This window comes from Triticum urartu, chromosome 5A (genome assembly GCF_056163025.1).
Source record: "Triticum urartu cultivar PI428250 chromosome 5A, HENAU_Tu73, whole genome shotgun sequence".
In the NCBI taxonomy this organism is placed as follows: domain Eukaryota; kingdom Viridiplantae; phylum Streptophyta; class Magnoliopsida; order Poales; family Poaceae; genus Triticum; species Triticum urartu.
The window spans coordinates 386,216,378-386,242,036 of record NC_141877.1 but is presented as its reverse complement, the minus strand read 5'-3'; the positions used below and the strand labels follow the sequence as shown (position 1 = coordinate 386,242,036).

At 44.6% G+C, this 25,659-nt stretch overlaps 2 protein-coding genes and 1 pseudogene across 2 annotated transcripts; 2 read left to right on the top strand and 1 right to left on the bottom strand.

Moving 5' to 3' along the window:
* The first annotated feature begins 2,611 nt into the window (after window positions 1-2,611).
* On the top strand, window positions 2,612-4,583 carry LOC147971507 (uncharacterized). Its single transcript, XM_087522790.1, has 4 exons — window positions 2,612-2,992; window positions 3,103-3,270; window positions 3,367-3,576; window positions 3,713-4,583. Exons 1-4 carry the CDS (start codon window positions 2,822-2,824, stop codon window positions 4,109-4,111), a joined length of 948 nt encoding a protein of 315 aa, XP_087378916.1. The 5' UTR covers window positions 2,612-2,821; the 3' UTR covers window positions 4,112-4,583.
* Window positions 4,584-4,716: 133 nt separating this feature from the next.
* On the top strand, window positions 4,717-6,417 carry LOC125530947 (uncharacterized). Its single transcript, XM_087524003.1, has 7 exons — window positions 4,717-4,937; window positions 5,072-5,251; window positions 5,356-5,454; window positions 5,548-5,682; window positions 5,809-5,909; window positions 6,018-6,090; window positions 6,397-6,417. The coding sequence occupies exons 1-7, from the start codon at window positions 4,812-4,814 to the stop codon at window positions 6,415-6,417; spliced, it is 735 nt and encodes a 244-aa protein (XP_087380129.1). The 5' UTR covers window positions 4,717-4,811.
* A 986-nt stretch (window positions 6,418-7,403) lies between these two features.
* The window catches only part of LOC147971506 (protein FAR1-RELATED SEQUENCE 5-like), a 29,205-nt pseudogene continuing 10,949 nt past the window's right edge, over window positions 7,404-25,659 (bottom strand).

Here is a 25,659-nt window from a genome sequence, read left to right as displayed (position 1 = left end):
TAGTACCTGCATGTGCATGTTGAATGAGTTTGCTCAGAAGTAATAACGTGTTAATATTGAGGTGAATGAATTCTGGCAGGTGTTCGTTTGATGACGTGTGGACGGAAGAAATGAAATGTCACGTTTTCAAATAGGATGCATAAAACCTTGTGTAGTTTATACGAGACATTTTTGTAAGGTTAAAAAGACCATAAATACATTTAAAACGCAGCCGCACTATATGAAAGAAGCGAGCGCACACCCGATCGAGCGAAGGACGCTCGATCGCGCTTTGGTGCCATACTATTCCATCTCACTTATAGAAAAGCTACAACTTTTGAACCATGCATAGTCCCTTTGCTCAATGTTATTTGCCGTTGCTTAATACAACTATGGAGTATATGTTGTGATGATTTGTTTTAAAAGCAACTTTGATGCCTTCTTGCGTCGTACGATTGAATTGACTTAACTTTCACCTATAGTCAGCTGTGCATCATAGGCAGGCAATTTTATCATGAATTTTGGAGCACGGTGCATTGGAGAACCTTAATTTAAACAGTTTAAAGTCAGATTTAGAGTTTCAACAAATTCTGAAACAAATCTACATGAACATATGAATATATATTACACATGTGCAAAATTGATGACAAAATAAGTAAGGAAAGCGTTTATTTCCATTCGACTTTTTTCTCGTGCGCGTAAACCTCCAGAGCCGTCGGATCGCTGCTAATCGTGCGGCTGTTTCTGTCTCGGTGGGGTCACGCGCAGCCCAACTAGGTGTGTTGGTTGACTCGTCGATTGATTGCAACATCGCCCCAAGGTGAGATCTCGGTCTGTTTCCTCCCCCCTTCCATGCCATCGTGGGATGCGACGGTCGACGCGGCTGCTAGGGAAAGGAACGGCGGCGCCGGTGGCTGGGGTGGGAGTGGAGACACGCGCATCGTCGTCGCACTCCATGGACGATGACAACGCAAATTTCAGGTTTGTCTTCCAGATCTCAACATTTCTATCATCCGCCATCCCTAAACGCGCGATGCAGCAGTGGATCCGTGGTAGCGGTGGGGCTCGTCGTATCTGCTTGCCCGGAGGGGGCAGTGCGGGCTGGGGTTGGGTTTGTATCGTCAGATCTGCTAGACAGAAGGAGGGGGAGCAGGTCGGGGTTGGGGTTGTGCTCGTCGAAACTGCTATGCAGGAGGTTGGAGAGCGTGTTGAGGTTGGGGTTGTGCTCGTCGGAGATGTGACGGGAGGAAGTGCCTGTCGGAGGTGTGCTTTTGGTGTTTGAGGGGTGGTGTCCGTAGGCGTGACTCGTTTTGCTAGTTTAAACCAAATTCAGTTTTGAATCTGAATTTCTTAGTTGTGTTGCAGCAGAGTATTTTTCAAACTAGCACTAGAGCACACCTCATTTTTTACTCTGTCTTTTGTTAGTTGCATTTCTTTTGGGAACTTTAACCTGAAATTGAATGTTAGTTGCAGCAGAGTATTTTTGTTAATTGCATTTGTACGCTGGATTCAGCCTAGCTAGCTTGCTTTGTTTTGTTTTGCTTGCTTGCTTGTTCATAGTCTAGCTTTCTCAGTTGCCTGGCTAGTGATAATAATCCTAGCCTAGCTTATCCATTCATTCCATTTAGTTAACTATCCATTCATACATTGAAACCATTGCCACATTTTTTTTTCATTTAGTTTGTGCTTCCCTGGTAGCTAATTTCATAACAATCATAGCATGCCCTTTATACTTTAGTTTCTGTTGAACTCAACTGAAGCAAATAGGCATCACGGCATGTTGCATGTATGTGGATGCTCTGCTGCTAAAGGCAGCGAAATGCTCTGCTTCACTCATACTAAGTATTGTTAATTAAGTGGTTTCCTTTTCCATGGCAAAAGAAATGTGAGGAAACACTATGCTAGTCTAAAAGATGAACGCTACCACCCATGAGGTTTAGTTTCTTTGGAACTTAACTTGAAAATTGAATGTTATTTTCGTCTAGTTCAAATTAAAGTCAGTGTGTAATTGAACCTGAATTTTTCAGTTGTATTGCAGCACACCATTTTTTTCATTTTTCAGATGTAGTCCAGTGACATATAGAAGTAGGGCTCTGTTTTTTTAAGGAATGTAGTCATGCGTTCAGATTCAGCTTTGTTTTTAAAAGTAGGGCTCTGTTATTTTAGTGGTAGTGTTGTGCTGCAATACTACAGTCACATATAGATGATGCATCCTCGTGCTATTATTTTCTTCTTCTTTTTTACAGAATGGACGATGACGAATGTACCGCCGATGGGTCATTCTCAACACGTTTCTCAGCCATCCGGCTGCGCCAGGTTGCGAATATTCAGTCCGATACTAAGAAGCAAGTTATTAGCAAAAGCAGTTTTGGGTCCCTCCTAAACATCAGTTCTTTCTCTGTGCCGGCTGAGTTGCTTGATTGGATAGTGATGAAAATTGACACAGAAAATGCAATGTTTAGGTATGCACGACAAGCATAATGCACCATCTTCTTTTTACCTTTGTATTTTGCTTGTCGCTGGTTCCTCGTTTGCAATTGATTTGTTGTGTTTTTCACATCAGTATGCTGCATCTATTTTCGCAGTCACAAGAAGTCTATATTGTTCACGACAGACATGGTGTGAAATTTTTTTAATGTCCCTTTTGGGTCAAGGCCAGTGGAGCTGTTGAGGAGGAATGAGCCTCATGTGCTCCGTGAACCATATCGAGTAGGGTCAAGGGCTCCAATGCAGCATGCTATTCAAGTGCTGAAGGCGACAGATGATCGTGATGTAGTTTCCATCAACGGGACTTGGGGTGCTTTTACGCATTGCTCTCCTGCTATCTCCTGGGACTGGCAACATGGTCCCCCTAGAGTATGTTGCGAGCTTGGTTGACATGGACAAGATCAATGCGTTTGCGTGGGATGAGCATTTCCTGGCTGCTGCTTTGAAGGAGGTGAAGAAGTACCAAAAGAAGAGGGAGGCAGGGAAAAGTGGATTCTGGATTGGCGGTTGTCTGCCCATGTTCGTGGTATGCCAAATGATCCTGTTGCTTTTGTCTATTTTATTTCTTTTATTATTCACTCGACTATCATTTTTTTCCAGAAGCTTTGCTCACAATGGCATTTTGATTGTTTTTAGATAATTTACATGGATTTTGTCGATGTGCCTCGTTGGTTGGTCTCTGAGCATAGATTCAACTACTCTCTCCCAAGGGCATGTTTCGTTTGCAACAACGACTTCAAGTTGCTAGAAGAAATTGATAAAAACAAGCTCAGCCTTGATAAAATTGAATTTGGAAAACGGAATGTAATACCTCTTTTCCTCCTTTCAATATATCATAACTCTTTTTGTTTTGCTGCCATTTTTTTATCTGATGACCAACCTTTTTTTGATATTCTGCAGCTTCGTCGTTTGCCAGAGACACCATACGTATCAATTGAGAGTTGCAACGAAGATGATTGCGAGAACAACAATGTGGATGGAGTTAGTGGAGGTGGAAAAATTCCTGAGATACCAACCAATCCAGTCACAGATGGGAGCGAGACCGGCGGCGATGTGTGCGGCTCTCTAGATGAGTGGCTGCAGCCGCTTCCTTCTAGTCAAGACTTGGAGGTAAGCATGTTTTTTTCTTTGTTTATTTTGTTCTCAATTTCTTTCAGTAAGTAAGTAGTAAATAAATAGTGCATGCATTGATGATGTAAAACTCAATTTTTTTCTCTGTTTCATTGTTGTTTTCTCTTTGAAGCAGATCCCACCTCACATGCTCCCATTATATGAGAAGCACAAGAAGTTGCATGCATCAGAAGTGAAGAATGTTATGACATCGTTCGACCAGATAATGCAGTCAATTTTTTGCAAGCGTGTAGCACGTATTTTGGTTGAAGCAAACTCCATTGCTGCAACTTCCAAGGTACACACGTTTGAAGGTGTTACTTTTGATGTTCCAGCAAGCAATGCGGCAGGAGCATGTGAGACCAGGGCTCCACCCCAAACTAGCCCTACAGTTCACATGGGTGCCACAACACAAGAAGCCGAGGTTGAGATGGAAGTTGCAGGTTGTCCTGACACCAATCAGAATGGACATGATCAGGACATTGTTTTGAATAAAATGCAGAGTTGCGATAAACTTGGGAAGGAAGATGCATAGTTTGGACAGGATAAGGGGGATCGGGAGGAGGTGGTAGCCCCTGAATATGTGGTGGGAGATCTAAAAGTCCCATGTGTTACTGATGAGGCTAAGCGGGTGATTTTATCACAAGGTACGGTGGCTGCATTGGATTCACTCGTGTTAGAATTTGATGATGGTCCTTCATGTAGTCTGTTCAAAGAGGGAACCAAAGACTTCGAGTGGTTCAACATGGATGCTAAGACTGCAAGGAAGGTTATGGAAAAGAAAAAGGGAAATGAAATTAATGGTGTCGCCTCTCCTGATGTTCAACAACCGCTTTCAGCAGGGCCCACCTTCGATAAGAATCCAGTGCTTGCAAGGCAGAGCAACAACTCAAAGCTTCCAGTGCAATATGAAGCACCAGTTCCATGTTTCAACACCGATCCGAAGCTTCAAAAGTCAGGTGAAACCCGGCCACCTATATATGATGCATCTCCAATTGCATTCACAACTCCAGTTGTATCTTCAGGTTTTTGTCTGCTCTCCTTGAGTCATTTAAAAACTACAATGTACCATGTAGTTAGCTCATCATTTTTTATGTGTTTTGCTCTTTTCTTGCTTTTGTCTTGTGCCAGTGCAACAAGATCGATCGGAAGCTGAGTTGCATGAGCCAGGGGAGAAGATTGTTGAGGCTAACAGTGGGAGCAGTGCTCATGTGAAGAAGGCAGTTAAGAAAAGAATGGCCCAGCCTCCTGATGGTGTTCCAAAGATGAAGAGGATCAAGATCGACCGAAAAGATGATGCTCTGTACCAGCAGTATGTGATGAGTAGGTACAAAATACCAAGAGCAAAGGAAGATCAAGTAATGTGAGTCCTTTTTCTGTTTGTTCCCCTTATCCAAATATATGGCGGGTCAGTGGCTTTTTATAGTACTAATCTCCCGTTCCTTTTTCTTTTCTGTCAACATGTGTCCCTTTGTCCCATGTTGAAATGTTTTACAACCCCGATTTCATTGAAATAGAGAGTTTCCACACATCACTTCAGAACTTCCATGCTTCATTAAAGCCACGAGCTGATCTTGACAACGAGGTAATGACATTGTATCTAAAAACTTTCAACTTGGAGCAGTTGTACAACAAGAAGAAGCCGAAGAAGTTTGCATTCTCAGTGTTTATGGGGGTTAGTCTTTCCTCCATCTAGTGGTTCTTTTTTGTCACTTTCTTGCAACATAATAAACTCATGTGGCTGTGCTATCTTGTTGCATTTTTACTCTTTTTTTCCAGAGTCAATTGGCTATGGATCCTGACTTGTTTGATCACAAGAATTGTGAAAGAGAGTTCAGAAGGGCATATGAAAATAACCATATTTCAAAAAGTGATCTAGTAAGTTTTTTCTCTTGACTGCTATGACATTTTTTCACCTTATTTTTTTGAAGCATGTTATGTAATATCTAGTTTCTTTTATGTTGCATCCAGCTCTTCATTAGTGTCGTTCAGAATAAGCATTGGGCGGTGGTTGTTGTGAACTTGTTGCATAAGCAATTCAATGTTTTTGACTCGGTCAAGAACGCCACCGATGTTAATTTGCTCCATAAGGCAACCAACAATGTGGTAATGATCTTTGCTTCCTTTATCATTTTGTTTCTTTTCATACTTTTTCAAACATGTATGATTCAAAGAAAACAACCCCTCTTTTTCTAGTATTTGAATCTGTTTTTTTGTGTTGCATCCAATCAGATTGCCAACATAAAGGAAGTTGCAAGCAAAGAATCTTCATTTCATTTTGATCTTGATTGCTTTGAGAAGGTCACCCCAGATCACCCGAAGCAATTAACGCAGTAAGCTTTTTTTTATTTTCCAGTAATTTTTGTGCAAATTACAAAGATTTGAATTTGTGGGTGGTTAGTGTTTATTGATTTTGTTGTATCTTCCTATGTATTTTTTAGTTATAATTGTGGCTTCTATGCAATTCTTTTCTTGGAAAACTTCGATGGTGTTGTCATGAAGCATTTCAATGAGGTGCCAATTTTTATCCCTTTCTACAAATTGGAGCATACTGTTGTTCTATCCATTTTTTTCTTCTTGATAAGCTTAGAACAACTTCAATGTATAGAACCCCTATACAAAGCTTACTGCATTAATTGCTTCGGGTGATCCGGGGTGCCATTTTCTTCTTGATACTGTTGGAAAACTTCGATGGTGTTGTCATGAAGCATTTCAATGAGGTGCCAATTTTTATCCCTTTCTACAAATTGGAGCATACTGTATCAATATTTTTTTGAAATTGTTGTTCTATCCTTTTTCTTCTTTTTGAAATGCTTCCAGGATGCAGTCGAACCCCTATAGCGAATATTTTTAGTTTCCAACTCATCGCTTCTTCACGCAAGGACCATTTTTTTTCTACTCAAGAAATGCAAGTTTTGTTGCATAAACATGTTCACTCAGTAACTATTTTCTCCCATTGAAGCATCAGGATATCTTTCCAACCATGAACTCTGCTCTTATTTTCAGTTTGTCTCAGTGGACCATCAGTATAAGGAAGCACAAATATATAGACAAATTTAATAGGACCTCATTATTTTTGTCCAACACCGATATGCAGACAAAAACAAAACAAAATTCTGTGAAATTAAACGCATTATAAGCACTGTAAATATAGGTATCCTCAGTTGCCCAACACACAATTTAAGCACAAATGTTGTTCAAATAAGGGACTTCTTTTTACACGTTTGAAGCAGACTTTTTCTCATGTGGACAAAAACTATCATGAAAAAATAGTTCATTTGAGATTGTATACATTCTTGAGGGACACCAAACACTCTAGGAAAACATTTTTAGTCAATTTTCTTCTCTTAATTTGTTCTTCAGAGCCTAAGCTCTGTTGCTCTATTGACACCAGCCTCCATTGACATCGCATCCCTTAGGTAGGGACAATGATTCACTGCATGATCAGGCTCGTTACAGTAGTTGCATTTCTGGATAGCCATCACAACCTTCAACAACTCACATGTCACAACACTGTGATCATCTTCTTTGCAATACGAGCAAATATCTGTTTTCTTCTTTGGTCTAGGTTTCCTTCTGGGCTTGGTTTTTTTCTTCTTCTCATCTGTTTTCCCTTCTTCTTTTGAGCATCTTCTCGTTGCTCAAGTAAAGTCTTTCTTCTCTTAGACTTCTCCATCGGTCGCCCTTTCTTCGGCACACGTGCTGGGTTTCGAAGCATGGGTACCTCCCCGGTATCATATGCTACATGCGTGGTAGCCACTTGTTGCTGCTGCGTGGGGCAATCTGGTTGCTTCTTTCTTGGATGTTTTGGTTGTTGTTGCTTTGGTTCAAGTGGTGTTTGTTGTTGCTGCATTTGGGGATGTTTTTGCTGATGAGTTGGCCCCCTTTGATGTATTGTTGTTTGCTTCCCCCCCCCCTGTGTTGTGCTCTGATGTTGATCTGGCTGTTGCTGTTGCGCTTCCTGCTGCTCTGGTAGTTCCCCTCTCCTTGCTGCAAGTATAATGGGCTCAAGCACATGAGCTGCATCATTTAGTATTTTGTAGGCAACATCATTGCTACAAGCTTGGGAGGCCAACCATGTGAATTTTCTGTACAATGCGTTGTAGTTAAGTGTATTGTTTGAAGGGAGCGCGAAATCGAGAAGATGGCCGCTACCACCTGTTGGTGTTGTTGCTTGTTCTGACCACCTTTCTAGCAAGTAGCGCTGCAGTATAGCTTGGACACTGAGGTGGACCATTACTCTAACGATGTGTGCACATATGGTTCCATTCATCTCAAAACAATTGCAACTGCACTCAAATGTCTCTTCTGCCAGCACAACATTCACTGTAAGTATCTTGGAGTCTTCATAGTAATTTGAAAAGAGCTCAAATCTCATGCTTCCAATGTCAGGAGAAGGAACCTGATTCATCGCAAACCCTGTGGAGGCAATCACTTCTGCTTGAAACTTTCCAAACATGTTGCGGGTGTAGAAAGCGACCGCCTGACGCTCAATTCTGTACCATGAGTAAAGTGGGGTTGTGGTTGCTGCGCCAATGAAAGCTTGATTGTCCTCACAGTCTAGCATAGTCTCTTGCAGCACCTCATACTGCTGCACAAACCTCCACACCGATTCCTGAGGATTAACAAATGTCTTGAAATAGGAGTTTAGTCCCTCTAATCTCCCTGTAGTGCTTTTAAAGGGGAAAAAACACTTTCGGAAGAACGCTGGAGCCCTGATACGTCTCCAATGTATCTATAATTTTTGATTGTTCTATGCTATTATATTATCCATCTAGGATGTTTTATATGCATTTATATCCTATTTTATATGATTTTTGGGACTAACCTATTAACCTAGAGCCTAGTGCCAGTTTCTGTTTTTTTCTTGTTTTTGAGTTTTACAGAAAAGGAATACCAAACGAAGTCCAATTGACGTGCCAATTTTTGATAATTTTTTATGAACCAAAAGAAGCCCCCAGAGTAAAATAATTGGGCCAGAAGAGTCCCGAGCTGTCCATGAGATAGGAGGGAGAGCCCAGGGGGTAGGGCGCGCCCTCCACCCTCGTGGACGACTCGGAGACCCTCCTGACGTGAGACCTACGCCAAAAATTCCTATAAATACAGAAACCTCTATAAAATAGCCTAGATCGGCAGTTCCGCCGCTGCAAGCCTATGTAGCCATCGAAAACCAATCTAGACCCGTTCTGGCACCCTGCTGGAGGGGGGAATCCCTCTTCGGTGGCCATCTTCATCATCCCGGCGCCCTCCATGACGAGGAGGGAGTAGTTCACCCTCAGGGCTGAGGGTATGTACCAGTAGCTATGTGTTTGATCTCTCTCTCTCTCTCGTGTTCTTGATTCGACACGATCTTGATGTATCGCGAGCTTTGCTATTTTAATTGGATCTTATGATGTTTCTCCCCTCTTCTCTCTTGTAATGGATTGAGTTTTCCCTTTGAAGTTATCTTATCGGATTGAGTCTTTAAGGATTTGAGAACACTTGATGTATGTCTTGCATGTGCTTATCTGTGGTGACAATAGGATATTCATGTGATCTACTTGATGTATGTTTTGGTGATCAACTTGCGGGTTCCGTGACCTCGTGAACTTATGCATAGGGGTTGGCACACGTTTTCATCTTGACTCTCCGGTAGAAACTTTGGGGCACTCTTTGAAGTTCTTTGTGTTGGTTGAATAGATGAATCTGAGATTGTGTGATGCATATCGTATAATCATACCCACGAATACTTGAGGTGACATTGGAGTATCTAGGTGACATTAGGGTTTTGGTTGATTTGCGTCTTAAGGTGTTATTCTAGTACGGACTCTAGGATAGATTGAACGAAAAGAATAGCTTTGTGTTACTTTACTACAGACTCTTTAATAGATTGATCGGAAATGATAACTTTGAGGTGGTTTCGTACCCTACAATAATCTCTTAGTTTGTTCTCCCTTATTAGTGACTTTGGAGTGACTCTTTGTTGCATGTTGAGGGATAGTTATATGATCCAATTATGTTATTATTGTTGAGAGAACTTGCACTAGTGAAAGTATGAACCCTAGGCCTTGTTTCCTAGCATTGCAATACCGTTTACAATCACTTTTATCATTAGTTACCTTGCTGTTTTTATATTTTCAGATTACAAAAACCTATATCTACCATCCATATTGCACTTTTATCACCATCTCTTCGCTGAACTAGTGCACCTATACAATTTACCATTGTATTGGGTGTGTTGGGGACACAAGAGACTCTTTGTTATTTGGTTGCAGGGTTGTTTGAGAGAGACTATCTTCATCCTACGCCTCCCACGAATTGATAAACTTTAGGTCATCCACTTGAGGAAAATTTGCTGCTGTCCTACAAACCTCTTCACTTGGAGGCTGAACAACGTCTACAAGAAGAAGGTTGTGTAGTAGACATCAAGCTCTTTTCTAGCGCTGTTGCCGGGGAGGTTAGCGCTTGAAGGTATATCTTTAGATCTTGCAATCGAATCTTTTAATTTCTTGTTTTATCACTAGTTTAGTTTATAAAAGAAAACTATAAAAAATGGAATTGAGGGTGCCTCATATGCTTCATCTTTTTAATGTCTTTCATGAAAATAAGGATTCCGATAACCTCCAAGAGCATAAATGCATTAAAATGTTTGGCACTAAATATTTGAATGATGAGTATGATTGCAATATTGTTAGTATGAATTCTTTGAATATCCATGATGCTAACGATATGCAAAGCCACAAGCTTGGGGATGCTATGTTTGATGAATATGATATTTTTAGTCCCCCAAGTTTTGATGAGCATATTTATTATGATGATAGCATGCCTCCTATTTATGATGATTATATTGATGAAAGTGGGTTTGGAAGAGTGTCAACTTTAGGAAGTAATGATCCCACTATTTTGGAGGGTGTTGAATCTTATAATATTTATGAAAGTGGATTTGGAGAGGTCATGACTTTATTTACTGATGAATCCATTATTTCAGAAGAGGTTCCAATTGATTATGAGAACAAAATTGCTAATCCCTCCGTCTAGGTGTGTAAGTCACCTTACGAAAACCAAATAATCCCAAAACACTTAGGCACGATACATTAACTCCCTTCTCGTTTCTTGTTTTGTGACATATCAACCAATAAGAGATGTGGGTCGTGCATCCTTTCAATGACTTGAGACTACCAAACATGACATGCATTGGTTAGTTTATTGCATGCAATGCTATTAATTAGCAAAAAGACATTAAGTTTTCTCGTTTTCTTCTCTGCCTTGGTCGCGGTGCACAACGTAAGATGACTTACACACCTAGATGGAGGGAGTATCTATGATGATTATTGTGATGACATGTATGATATAAAGAATAATGATAACCATGAAACTTGTCATCATGATTTAATTTTCAATTGGATTATGCATCACATGATAGTTATTTTGTTGAGTTTGCTCCCACTACTATTCATGAGAACAAATTTGCTTATGTGGAGAGTAATAAAAATTATATGCTTGTGGCTCATGAAAAGAATGCTTTATGTGATTGTTATATTGTTGAATTCATTCATGATGCTACTGAAAATTATTATGAGGGAGGAATATATGCTTGTAGGAATTGCAATAATATCAAGTTTCCTCTTTATGTGTTGAAAATCTTGAAGTTATGCTTGTTTTGCCTTCCTATGCTAGTTGATTATTGTTCCCATAAATTGTTTGCTCACAAAATCCCTATGCACAGGAAGTGGGTTAGACTTAAATGTGCGAGTCATATTCTTCATGATACTCTTTTTATGTTTCAATTCTTATCTTTTATGTGAGCATCATTGAAATCATCATGCCTAGCTAGGGGCGTTAAACGTTAGCGCTTGTTGGGAGGCAACCCAATTTTATTTTTGTTCTTTGCTTTTTTCTCCTGTTTAGTAATAAATAATTCATCTAGCCTCTATTTAGATGTGGTTTTATGTTTTAATTAGTGTTTGTACCAAGTAGAACCTTTGGGGAGACTTGGGTGAAGTCTTTGCGATCTTGCTGTAAAAAACAGAAACTTTTGCGCTCACGAGATTAGCTTCCATTCTTTACTAGAGAGTGATCTTAGGTTGATTCTTTTTGCAGAAGATTAATAGACAAATTCCTCACGTCCACCAATTAATTTCATAATTTTTGGAGTCACAGAAGTATTCGAATGATACAGATTGCTACAAACTATTCTGTTTTTGACAGATTCTGTTTTTTATGTGTTATTTGCTTATTTTGATGGATCTATGAGTAGTATCGAAGGGTATGAACCATATAGAAGTTGGAATACATTAGATATTATACCAATATGAATTTATAATGAGTTCACGACAGTACCTAAGTGGTGATTTGTTTTCTTATACTAACGGAGCTTACGAGTTTTCTGTTAAGTTTTGTGTTGTCAAGTTTTCAAGTTTTGGGTAATGATTCGATGGACTATGGAATAAGGAGTGGCAAGAGCCTAAGCTTGGGGATGCCCAAGGCACCCCATGGTAATATTCAAGGACAACTAAGAGACTAAGCTTGGGATGCCCCGGATGGCACCCCCTCTTTCGTCTTCGTTCATCGGTAACTTTACTTGGAGCTATATTTTTATTCACCATATGATATGTGTTTTGCTTGGAGCATCATTTTATTTTATTTTGTTGTGCTTGCTGTTTTAATAAAATACCAAGATGTGAAATTCTTAAATGTTAGAGATTCTTCACATAGTTACATAATTATTCGACTACTCATTGATCTTCACTTATATCTTTCGGAGTAGTTTTCATTTGCTCTAGTGCTTCATTTATATCCTTTTAGAGCACGGCGGTGGTTTTATTTTTAAGAAATAGATGAACTCTCATGCTTCACTTATATTATTTTGAGAGTCTTAAACAACTTGGTAATTTTCTTTGGTTATGAATTTAGTCCTAATATGATGGGCATCCAAGAGGGATATAATAAAAAACTTTCATATAAAGTGCATTGAATACTATGAGAAGTTTGATACTTGATGATTGTTTTGAGTTATGAAGATGGTAATATTAGAGTCGTGCTAGTTGAGTAATTGTGAAATTGAGAAATACTTATGTTGAGGTTTGCAAGCCCCGTAGCATGCACGTATGATAACCGTTGTGTGACAAATTGGAAGCATGAGGTGTTTCTTTGATTGTCTTCCTTATGAGTGGCGGTCGGGGACGAGCGATGGTATTTTTATACCAATCTATCCCCCTAGAAGCATGCGCGTAATGCTTGCTTTTGATGACTTGTAGATTTTTGCAATAAGCATGTGAGTTCTTTATGCCTAATGTTGAGTCCATGGATTATACGCACTCTCACCCTTCCATCATTGCTAGCCTCTTCGGTACCGTGCATTGCCCTTTATCACCTTGAGAGTCGGTGCAAACTACGCCATTGCATCCAAACCCCGTGATATGATACGCTCTATCACACATAAACCTCCTTATACCTTCCTCAAAACAGCCACCATACCTACCTATTATGGCATTTCCATATCCATTCCGAGATATATTGCCATGCAACTTTCCACCGTTCCGTTTATTATGACACGCTTCATCATTGTCATATTGTCTGGCATGATCATGTAGTTGACATTGTATTTGTGGCAGGGCCACCATTCATAATTTTTCATACATGTCACTCTTGATTCATTGCCCATCCCGTCACACCGCTAGAGGCACTCATATAGAGTCATATTTTGTTCTAGTATCGAGTTGTAATCCTTGAGTTGTAAATAAATAGAAGTGTGATGATCATAATTATTAGAGCATTGTCCCGTGTGAGGAAATAAAAAAAGAGATAAATGCCAAAAAAAGAGAAGGTTCAAAAAAAAAGAAAAAAGGCCAAAAAAAGAGAAGGCCCAAAAAAATAAAATAAAAATAAAAAATGAGAGAAAAAGAGAGAAGGGGCAATGTTACTATCCTTTTTTCCACACTTGTGCTTCAAAGTAGCACCATGATCTTCATGATAGAGAGTCTCTTATTTTGTCACTTTCATATACTAGTGGGAATTTTTCATTATAGAACTTGGCTTGTATATTCCAAGGATGGGCTTCCTCAAAATGCCCTAGGTCTTCGTGAGCAAGCAAGTTGGATGCACACCCATTTAGTTTCTTTTGTTGAGCTTCCATACATTTATAGCTCTAGTGCATCCGTTGCATGGCAATCCCTACTCCTCGCATTGACTTCAATTGATGGGCATCTCCATAGCCTGTTGATTAGCCGCGTCGATGTGAGATTTTCTCCCTTTTTGTCTTCTCCACACAACCTCCATCATCATATTCTATTCCACCTATAGTGCTACGTCCATGGCTCGCTCTCATATATTGCGTGAAAGTTGAAAAAGTTTGAGAATACTAAAGTATGAAACAATTGCTTGGCTTGTCATCGGGGTTGTGCATGATGGGAGCATTTTGTGTGACAAAAATGAAGCATGACCAAACTATATGATTTTGTAGGGATGAGCTTTCTTTGGCTATGTTATTTTGAGAAAATATAATTGCTTGGTTAGTATGCTTGAAGTATTATTATTTTTATGTCAATATTAAACTTTTGTCTTGAATCTTATGGATCTAAATATTCTTGCCACAATAAACAAGATTACATTGATAAATATGTTAGGTAGCATTCCACATCAAAGATTCTGTTTTTATCATTTACCTACTCGAGGACGAGCAGGAATTAAGCTTGGGGATGCTTGATACGTCTCCAACGTATCTATAATTTTTTATTGTTCCATGCTATTATATTATCCATCTACGATGTTTTATATGCATTTATATGCTATTTTATATGATTTTTGGGACTAACCTATTAACCTAGAGCCTAGTGCCAGTTTCTGTTTTTCCTTGTTTTTGAGTTTTACAGAAAAGGAATGCCAAACGGAGTCCAATTGACGTGCCAATTTTTGATGATTTTTTATGGACCAAAAGAAGCCCTCGGAGTAAAATAGTTGGGCCAGAAGAGTCCCGAGCTGTCCACGAGATAGGAGGGCGAGCCCAAGGGGGTAGGGCGCGCCCTCCACCCTCGTGGACGACTCGGAGACCCCCCTGACGTGAGACATATGCCAAAAATTCCTATAAATACAGAAACCTCTAGAAAATAACCTAGATCGGGAGTTCCGCCGCCGCGAGCCTCTATAGCCACCGAAAACCAATCTAGACCCGTTCCGGCACCCTGCCGGAGGGGGGAATCCCTCTCCGGTGGCCATCTTCATCATCCCGACGCTCTCCATGACGAGGAGGGAGAAGTTCACCCTCGGGGCTGAGGGTATGTACCAGTAGCTATGTGTTTGATCTCTCTCTCTCTCCCGTGTTCTTGATTCGGTGCGATCTTGATGTATCGCGAGCTTTGCTATTTTAGTTGGATCTTATGATGTTTCTCCCCCTCTACTCTCTTGTAATGGATTGAGTTTTCACTTTGAAGTTATCTTATCAGATTGTGTCTTTAAGGATTTGAGAACACTTGATGTATGTCTTGCATGTGCTTATCTGTGGTGACAATGGGATATTCATGTGCTCTACTTGATGTATGTTTTGGTGATCAACTTGCAGGTTCCGTGACCTCGTGAACTTATGCATAGGGGTTGGCACTGATACGTCTCCGTCGTATCTACTTTTCCAATCACTTTTGCCCTTGTTTTGGACTCTAACTTGCATGATTTAAATGGAACTAACCCGGACTGACGCTGTTTTCAGCAGAATTGCCATGGTGTTATTTTTGTGCAGAAATAAAAGTTATCAGAATGACCTCAAAATCAACGGAGAATTATTTTGGAATATATAAAAAATACTGGAAGAAAGATCGACGTCAGGGGAGCCTGCACCTGTCCACGAGGGTGGGGGGGGCCTGCCTCGTGGCCCCCCTGACGCTCCACCGACTTCAATTGACTCCATATATTCACTTTCGGGGAGAAAACAAAATCAGAGAGAAGGATTCATTGCATTTTACGATACGGAGCCGTCGCCAAACCCTAAACTCTCTCGGGAGGGCTGATCCGGAGTCCGTTCGGGGCTCCGGAGAGGGGAATCCGTCGCCATCATCATCATCAACCTTCCTCCATCACCAATTTCATGATGCTCACTGCCGTGCGCGAGTAATTCCATCATAGGCTTGCTGGACAGTGATGGGTTGGATGAGATTTATCATGTAATCGAGTTAGTTCTGTTAGGGTTTGATCCCTAGTATCCACTATGTTCTGAGATTGATGTTGCTATGACTTTGCTATGCTTAATGCTTGTCACTAGGGCCCGAGTGCCATTGAGGGAGTCCTGGATTAGGGGGTGTTCGGGTAGCTAGACTATACCTTCAGCCGGGCTCCTGGACTATGAATATACAAGATTGAAGACTTCGTCCCGTGTCTGGATGGGACTTTCCTTGGCGTGGAAGGCAAGCTTGGCGATGCGGATATTCAAGATCTCCTACCATTGTAACCGACTATATGTAACCCTAACCCTATCCGGTGTCTATATAAACCGGAGGGTTGTAGTCCGTAGGCAATCAACTCCATATACAACAATCATACCATAGGCTAGCTTCTAGGGTTTAGCCTCCTTGATCTCGTGGTAGATCTACTCTTGTACTACCTATATCATCAATATTAATCAAGCAGGACGTAGGGTTTTACCTCCATCAAGAGGGACCGAACCTGGGTAAAACATCGTGTTCCCTGCCTCCTGTTACCATCCGGCCTAGACGCACAGTTCGGGACCCACTACCCGGGATCCGCCGATTTTGACACCGACATTGGTGCTTTCATTGAGAGTTCCTCTATGCCATCACAATCAGGAAGGATGCCTCCTCCCGTATTTAAAGACGGCACCGTTGCTAAGGGAGCCTTGGCTGTCGGCCAAACCCTCCGGCTAGGTGGTTTCCTCATGACCGCCTATTCGGTTGTTGCGCCGACGGTGACCTCTTGGGTCATTAAAAGCAACCTACACGTCAGCTCGGAGCTCGTCGAGCAGCAAGATCCAATGGAGCTCTCTTTCGTAAACGAGCTCTTGGATCGCATCGCCGCCCTGGGGGTCGCTACGGATTACGACCAGGTTGGGCTTAAACCCAATCTAAGAGAAATTAACTCTCCCCAAGTCACCCACCACATTGCCGTGGTAGAGGCGCAGTGCGGCGACCCTTCATCTATTTTAAGGACTAGCTACGTCCGAATTCCCGACTCCTCCAAGCCAGATACCCGCGGAGAGGAGGATGTAACTCAAGACCTGAGCTTAGGATCAGGCAACGGGCTAGATTCTTTGGACAACATCCAAGAATCCGAACTTCAGAGTTCGGAAACTCTTCGGCCTCCGAATCTTGGATTGGGTGAGGTTTCAGATTCAACGACACCCGCCCACCCGAACATAAGAGATCTCTCCCAAATCAGGCAGAGGCCCGAGGAAACAGTACATCATTACTGGGCCAGATTCCTCCTGGTTATGAATAGGATAAAGGATTGCCGCAAGGGAGACGCAATCTCAATTTTCTGCAGTAATTGCACGGACGAGGGAATCCTTAACACCGTAAGTCGTCGTGATATTACATGCTTCGCTGACTTGGCGTCCATAGTACAAAAATACTGTGCGATGGAAAGCGCCTGGAAAACCGAAATAAAATTTTGGGATAATCCGGCCTTGAATAGTAATCCCGTCCGAACTAAGAGGGTGCATCATCATAGGACACCCGGGATGAACACCAAAAAGCCAAAACCCTCTACAGGGCATGGAACCGTACTGGAAAGGTGGCTTGATGGACCCTGTAGAATTCACAGTACAGAGGACGCCACACCAACTCACAGCCTTAGAGCATGTTGGATACTCCGGCAGGTGGCCAAAATTGGTGAGGACCTCCTAATTCTGGAGGCCGCAGAAAGCCAACCCGAGGACACCAGTACCGTTCTCACAGTCTTAGAGACCATCGCATCAAACAATATGCGAAAAAGAACACTCCGCAGCCTCGCCGGAGTCTATCAAGTTGCAACAATAAATCCATGGAGCGACACTGCTATCACCTTCAACAGAAGTGATGAACCTAGATTCCGAACAACCCGAGCACCAGCCGCATTGGTCCTCAGTCCCATAGTGGACGACTTTCGCCTCACCAAGGTGCTCATGGATGGAGGCAGCGGACTGAACCTCATTTATGAGGAAACCCTTCAAAAAATGGAAACAGACTGGAACCGCATCGAGCGAAGCAGCACAACCTTTAGAGGAATAATCCCCAGTCGGGAAGCGCGCTGCACAGGAAAAATCACACTAGATGTGGTGTTCGGCACGCCAGATAATTACAGGTCCGAAGAAGTCATGTTTCAGGTGGCCCCGTTCGAAAGCGGATATCACGCTTTACTGGGACGGGAAGCATTCTCAATCTTCCAAGCAATGCCCCATTACGGGTACATGAAGCTTAAGATGCCCGGGCCGAACGGAATTATCACTCTAGCTAGTGATCCGGACGTAGCACTCCGCGCCGAAAACAAGACGGCCGCATTAGCCCTTGAGGTACTATCCGAAGCCTTAGCGGCCGAGGAACTGACTACGCTGCGCTCCACGGTTAACAGGGATGATGTGATACTCGATAAGAGATCCAAATCCACATCCTTCAAGCCAGCTGACGAAATAGTCAAATTCCAGGTCCATCCAACGGACCCCAATAAAACAGCTTCCATCAGGGCACGACTGAACCCTGATGTAGACGCCGCACTGTGAGAGTTCCTACGAGAGAAACGGGACATTTTCGCCTGGCACCCTTCAGACATGCCAGGGATCCCACGCAGGCTGGCCGAACACAGCTTAAATATCCTAAAAGGATTCAAACCTGTCAAACAAGCCCTTCGGCGTTTTTCCGAACCCAAGAGACTGGCTATGGGAGAGGTGCTAGCTAAGCTACTGGAGGCCGGATTCATTAGAGACATAAAACATCCGGACTGGCTAGCAAACTTGGTCATGGTACCAAAGAAGGACAAATCCTGGCGCCTGTGTGTCAATTTTAAAGACCTCAACAAGGCTTGCCCAAAGGATCCCTTCCCCCTCCCCCGCATCGATCAAATTATCGACGCCACCACAGGACACGACTCGTTGTGTTTCCTCGACGCATACTCCGGATACCATCAAATCAAGATGGCAGAATCAGACCAAGCCGCAACAGCATTCATCACACCATACGGCCCATTCTGCTTCAACACAATGCTCTTCGGGCTGAAAAACGCCGGCGCAACATATCAGCGCATGATCCAGACATGTCTGGCAAATCAGATCGGCAAAACAGTGGAGGCGTATGTTGATGATGTGGTCATCAAATCAAGACATGTCGAATATCTAGTAGACGACTTGAGGATTACGTTCGATAACCTCCGAAAATATGACATCAAGCTCAACCCGGAAAAATGCGTCTTCGGCGTTCCAGCCGGAAAGCTCTTGGGCTTCATTGTATCCGGTAGAGGAATTGAAGCAAATCCAGCCAAGATCCGAGATTTGTCACAATTGGATATCCCAAAGGACCTCAAACAAATACAAAACTTAACCGGATGCGTGGCGGCTTTAAGCCGCTTCATCTCCCGCTTGGGAGAAAAGGCACTACCCCTCTATCGCCTCCTTTGGCGCACCGAACACTTCGAGTGGACGGAGGCCGCCACAGCCGGACTTGATGAAATAAAAGCCATATTGGCAACAAACCCAGTCCTGGCCGCGCCGAACACCGGAGAACCAATGTTATTGTACATTGCAGCAACACATCAAGTTGTCAGCGCAGTGCTCGTTGTCGAGCGGGAAACGGATGGACACAAATTCCCCCTTCAAAGGCCGGTCTACTATGTATCCATTGTCCTCACTCCATGCAAATCACGGTACCCGCATTATCAAAAGATTGCATACGCGGTATTCATGGCATCCCGGAAGCTACGACACTACTTTCAAGAGTGTTCCATAACAGTAGCCTCGGAAGTACCACTCAACGATATTATCAACAACCGTGACGCAACGGGCCGGATTGCAAAATGGGCCATCGAGCTTCTCCTGTTCGATATAACCTATAAGCCATGGCGAACTATTAAATCGCAACTTTTGGCCGACTTCGTCACAGAATGGACGGAGGCCGAGCTCCCTAAAGAGTACGACACGTATTCAAACTGGATTATGCATTTCGATGGCTCCAAAATGTTGGCCAGACTGGGGGCTGGCGTCGTCCTGACGTCCCCCACAGGAGACACAGTCCAATATGTGCTCCAAATCATGTACATGGATTCCAACAATGTAGCCGAATATGAGGCCCTCCTACATGGTCTCCGGATAGCAGTATCCATGGGTATCCAGCGCCTAGAGGTACGCAGGGATTCAAACCTCGCGATATCCCAAATAAATGGAGACTTCGACGCCAAGGACCCAAAAATGGCAGCTTACCGCAACGCCGTCCTAAAAATGTCAGCTCGGTTCGAAGGGCTGGAGTTTCACCATATAGCCCGAGAAAACAATCAAGCAGCGGACGTCCTGGCACGCATCGGAGCAAAACGCGATGCAGCCCCCCCAACATCTTTTTGGAAAGATTGTTCAAGCCATCCATAGCATGGGAGGGGGAACCCGCAAATAACAGCCCGGACCCAGCCGCACCACTCGACGCCGAACAATCTGACACAATTGGAGGCTCTGCCAATGAAATTACACCTTCAGCCACGTAATAATGGCGGTCATCGCCCCGTGGACAGAACCATTCCTAGCCTACCTTACTAGGCAGGAACTCCCAGAGGACCAAAACGAGGCCCGCTGCATAGTGCGGCGATCTAAAGCCTATAGAGTCGATGAGGGAGAGCTTTATAAGAAAAGCACTACCGGAGTCCTTCAAAGGTGCATCTCCGAAGAGGAAGGGCGGAACCTTCTGGCTGAAATTCATGCCGGACTCGGTGGTCACCACGCCGCTGCTCGGTCCCTTGTTAGCAAGGCTTTCCGTACAGGCTTTTATTGGCCGACGGCCCGGGCAGACGCTCAGGACCTAGTCCAACGATGCGCTGGTTGCCAACTTTTTGCCAACCAAAGCCATATGCCACCCACCGCACTCCAAACTATACCCATCACCTGGCCTTTTGCGGTCTGGGGGCTTGACATGGTCGGACCCCTTAAAGGTGGGACCGATAGGAAAAAATAGTTACTGGTCATGGTGGATAAATTCACCAAATGGATAGAAGCCAAGCCTGTTAAAACGTCCGAATCCGGACCTGTGATAGACTTCATATCCGGGGTTATACACCGTTATGGCGTCCCCCACAGCATCATAACCGATAACGGTACAAACTTTACCACCGACGAGGTAAAACTCTGGTGCAAAAACATGGGCATCAAGCTCGATTATGCTTCCGTCTATCACCCACAAACCAACGGCCAGGTCGAACGTGCAAATGGTCTTATCATGAGTGGCATTAAACCCAGACTGGTACGGTCCCTCAAGGAATCTAACACGCACTGGGTAGAGGAGCTCGACTCCGTGCTATGGGGGCTGCGGACCACGCCAAATCGCACCACCGGATACACACCATTTTTTATGGTGTACGGCGCAGAGGCAGTTCTGCCCTGCGACATAATTCATGACTCACCTAGAGTGTGCATGTACGAAGAAAGAGAAGCTGAGCTCGATTGGCAGGACAACTTGGATGCCCTGGAGGAGGAGCGTGACGTGGCAAAAGCCCGTTCCGCATTTTATCAACAGCAGGCCCGAAGATATCAAAGCAGAGAAGTACGGGCCAAAAATTACAATGTTGGCGAACTAGTTCTACGCCTGCCGGATAGGAAAAAGGACAAACTCAAGCCCAAGTGGGAAGGTCCATTCATAATCGACCAAGTCCTGACTGGCGGGGCGTACCGCCTGCGAGATGCGTCGGATAACCGACTCAAGCCGAACCCGTGGAACGCCACCCGTCTCCGAAGATTCTATGCCTAGCACCGGACTCTGTGTTCGTCTCCTTCCTCTGTCCATTTTTGCATTTTTCTGTCTTACATTTCTCTCCTTCCCCTCTTTTCTTTTATAGCCCTTAAAGGCTCATCTAGTGACACGCCACTCGCGCTCATTAAACCTGGGGCTTCTTTAACAAAAGCTTATTTATACGGGCTTCACGCCCAACACATGCGTCAAACTTCCGCATGTACCTTTTTCTTCACCATTATATGCATCGATATGACTTAAGTTTTGGCCAAGCTGGGTTGCCTGGCTCCTGTGCTTACCCCTACGTTCCCGATTGTTCAGCTAGGCGGTAAAGGGAGCACCTCTCCGATTGTTACTGCCGGGTCAGCCGGATGTGTACCTCAGACTGGGTGAAGCCGAAAGCTAGCGTTCTTAAGGGAATATTCGGCCGGTGAGATAAAAGATGATCTTTTTACTCATTTTATGCGCCCCCAGATGCTTTTTTCTGCGTCTTTTTACGCAGTTCGGACATGCACTTTAGGGCATGTCTCCCAGCGAAAGGAACCCCTAACGGAACTATTCTCTCTGGAAGATGTTTCTTACTAACCATGTAATATAACATAACTAGTTGGGCACTTGTCTGATAAAGCACTAATGACCCCTACGCCTGGTCTCCACGCGTACCAAGGTTCTTATATAACCGCTATGGTATTCTGACACACTCCGGACCGTCAGGTCCTGAGGTTGAAGCGAAAAGGTCGGCAACGACAAACGATCTACAATCCAGCTAGAAGGCATTACACATGTCAATTCAAAATTACATAGTCATTCTGACTGATTGTATTCCTCTTCTATACCATCTAACAGGCTGTCTAATTTACAGTCCTGCTGGGAATACTTCGCGGCCAACTCTACTTGGCTGTATACTAAGCTCACAGGGATCTCCTTCCCGTCAGGCCCCACTGGTCCGACCTCGGCCATGTGGTTTGGGTCAGACTTCGTAAAACGGGTCTTCACCATGGCCCAGGCTTCCCTAGCGCCTTGTCGGCAGGCCGATATCTTCCACAACCGGAAGCGCCGCCGAGCTCCCTTCAGCTTCTCCGCAAGCTCTCCAAGGCCCTCGGGCATGGAGTGGGCAGGCCATAAGGCTTGGGCAACACCTCGCATCGCCTGCCGAATTCGCTCGTGCAGTTGCATGAGTTCGGGAAGAAGGTCACCCGTAGAACCGGGCATCTCCTCTGCAGGACGACCTGTGAGCATACCTACAGACATTACTCTGTTAGTCGACTTCCTCGCCGAACTCTTTTTTTTTCAAAGTTTGTTCAAGCACTTACTGAATATGCCGCGTCGAAGCCGCTGATTCTCCCTCGTGGAGTCCGAGAGCTGGCCACGAACATCTTTAAGTTCGACGTCCAGCCTGGTGTTGGCATCCTGAAGATCATTCTTCTCTCGCCTCACCTTTGTCAACGTACTCTCACCGGCCTTTAGCCGGCGTAAGAGTTGTTGCTTTTACGGATCGAGTCCGGCGCCATCTGCAACATGATTTGTCAGATTTGCACCCACACCGCACAATACTAATCTTTCGAAGCGCATCTTACCTGAGGGGGTCTCTTTGGGCTCCCCTACTACGGCTAGTGCGGCCTCTAGTTGGGCCTTGCACTTTTCCAACTCCTGGGATAGTACGGTATTCTTCTCTATAAGAACCTGCTTATTAAATGATCCTTAAATCAGTTGCTCTAACTGTTTCAAGTCTCGGGGGCTACTGGTATATCTATATTTGACCAAAATTTTCTTACCCGTATGTCTTTTACATACTGCTCCGTGGCTCTGGCTAAACCATTTTGAGCGGCACGAAGGTACGCATCTCCCGAATTAAAGGCATCTAAAGCCTCTTGGGAGAAACAAGCGTCGCGTAGAACTGTCCGGCGACGCCTGTGGTTCATGGCACTCTCCACTTCAGAATTTGTGGCAGACAGCCTGTCCGCATCCTCTGTCGGAGGAGCGTCCGGTGCGCGACTTGTGCTCACCTCCGCTTCCTGGCCAGACGTTGGAGCCTGGCTGATGGGGGCGCAATTGGCAACCTCTCCGGATGTAGTCTGGCGAGGTCTCTTCGTTCTGAAGATAGCACGAACGTTAATATGCCCTGACAGAATAACACCAGGGAAACAGAGGGTGTGCTATACCGTTGCGCCGTCATCTCAGTCCGGACTGCATTCCTTTTTGCCCCACGGGGTCCTGCGGCCCCTCGTTGGCTAGCCGCCGCAGGTTCGGCCTCCTGCCTCGGAAATCTCCCCCGCAAAACACGGTTGTCGTCAGAAACATCAGAATACGTGAGAGTGGAATCTCTCTCAAGGGAATGAGACTCCGGTTTCTGTCACCTGGGAGGCCGGGATTAACCCTGGGTAATCAGCCGTGATGGCTACCAAGGTATTGTCCTTGCTTAGCTGATGGAACACCCCGTCGATAAGCTCCACTAATATGTCCGGGTCCTCTTCGGAGTCCGGATCGAGGGACCGTTCTGGGTCCTCGGGCTGTGGAGGGCGGCTGTTTATATCCTTTACCTCCTGTCGCAGTTCCTGCACTGAAGTCGTTAGACTACATATCTAACCGTGGGAGTATAAAACAGACGGGCAAGCGCAATTATTCACTTACCCAACTTGGAGGATCGTACATAGTAAATCCGGCCTGCGGATTGACGTGGAGGAATTCCTCCTTTTCTCCCTTGTACAAAGAGGATAAGATCTTTACTAGGGCGGCAGCTGAGGCCGGCCCCTTACGACCGTAACGGGTGGCGTCATCCTTCCCGTTGAAATCCCACATGGGGTGGCCTCTATATTGAAGCGGCTGCACCCCTCGCATAATGCATGCGGCCATGACTCCAATCATGGTTAGTCCGGAATGAGCCAACAGTCTTATCCGGCCCATCAGGTAAAGGACGTCTCTGTCGCTTTCTTTCTGAGAGCTCCGCGGACGCCAGCTCAAGCGTTTCTTCAATGGGGCACTGTTGAACTCAGGGAGACCGACCCAGATAGGGTCCGGTAGCGGGATGTCATCTATGTAAAACCATTCCGAAGGCCAGTCCTCGGACGCCTTCTTTGGGGTTCCGGATAGGTATCCGGTCCCGACGATGCGCCATACTTCGGCTCCGCCCACTTGGTATATAGACCCCTCTCGAGAACGGGGCACCAGGCAGAATAACCTCTTCCACAGCGCGAAATGAGCCTCAACGCCTAAAAATAGCTCGCAAAGGGCGACGAAACCCGCAATATTGTAATACGGAGGCGGGCGTGGGATTGTGCAGCTGGAGGCCGTAGAACTCTAGAAGCCCGCGGAGAAATGGATGAATTGCAAACCCCAGTCCCCTTATTAGATAGGGGACGAGGCACACCCGCTCTCCTTTAGAAGGATTGGGGGTGCTCTCCGCTTGTTTTCCGCCATTGTAGGTGGCGAGACTGGCTCGGACCGGGACCTTGTATGCCTGAGGGAGAAATCCCTTGGCCTGAAGCGACACTAACTCGCTATGCGGGATGGTGCAACTCTCCCAGTCCCCGGGTTTGGGACCGGAGGGGCGAGGGGAGGAGCTGCGACGGTTGGTCATGTTGGAATGGACCTTTGCTGGAAGCGCTCTGATGATAACTCGCGGAGAGGAGAAGATGTGGTTTGGACCTAAATCCCCATCCCGTTAAACAGGCGGCTCGTTTATACGGCTAGGGGTGTGGATGTAAAAACGCCCTGGCTTTTCGCATTCATTTGACACGTGGAAGACGTCCATTATTGGGCGTGGGAGCCGAGGAGCGCTACATTACGAAAATTGGACATTATTCCTACAGGTACACAGGATTTGGAGAAGAACCCGCCTTGCAATGCCGAACAATCTGCGCGCCGGACTCATCGTCATTGAAGCCTGGTTCGGGGGCTATTGAGGGAGTCCTGGATTAGGGGGTGTTCGGGTAGCCAGACTATACCTTCAGTCGGGCTCCTGGACTATGAAGATACAAGATTGAAGACTTCGTCCCGTGTCCGGATGGGACTTTCCTTGGCGTGGAAGGCAAGCTTGGCGATGCGGATATTCAAGATCTCCTACAATTGTAACCGACTATATGTAACCCTAACCCTATCCGGTGTCTATATAAACCGGAGGGTTGTAGTCCGTAGGCAATCAACTCCATATACAACAATCATACCATAGGCTAGCTTCTAGGGTTTAGCCTCCTTGATCTCGTGGTAG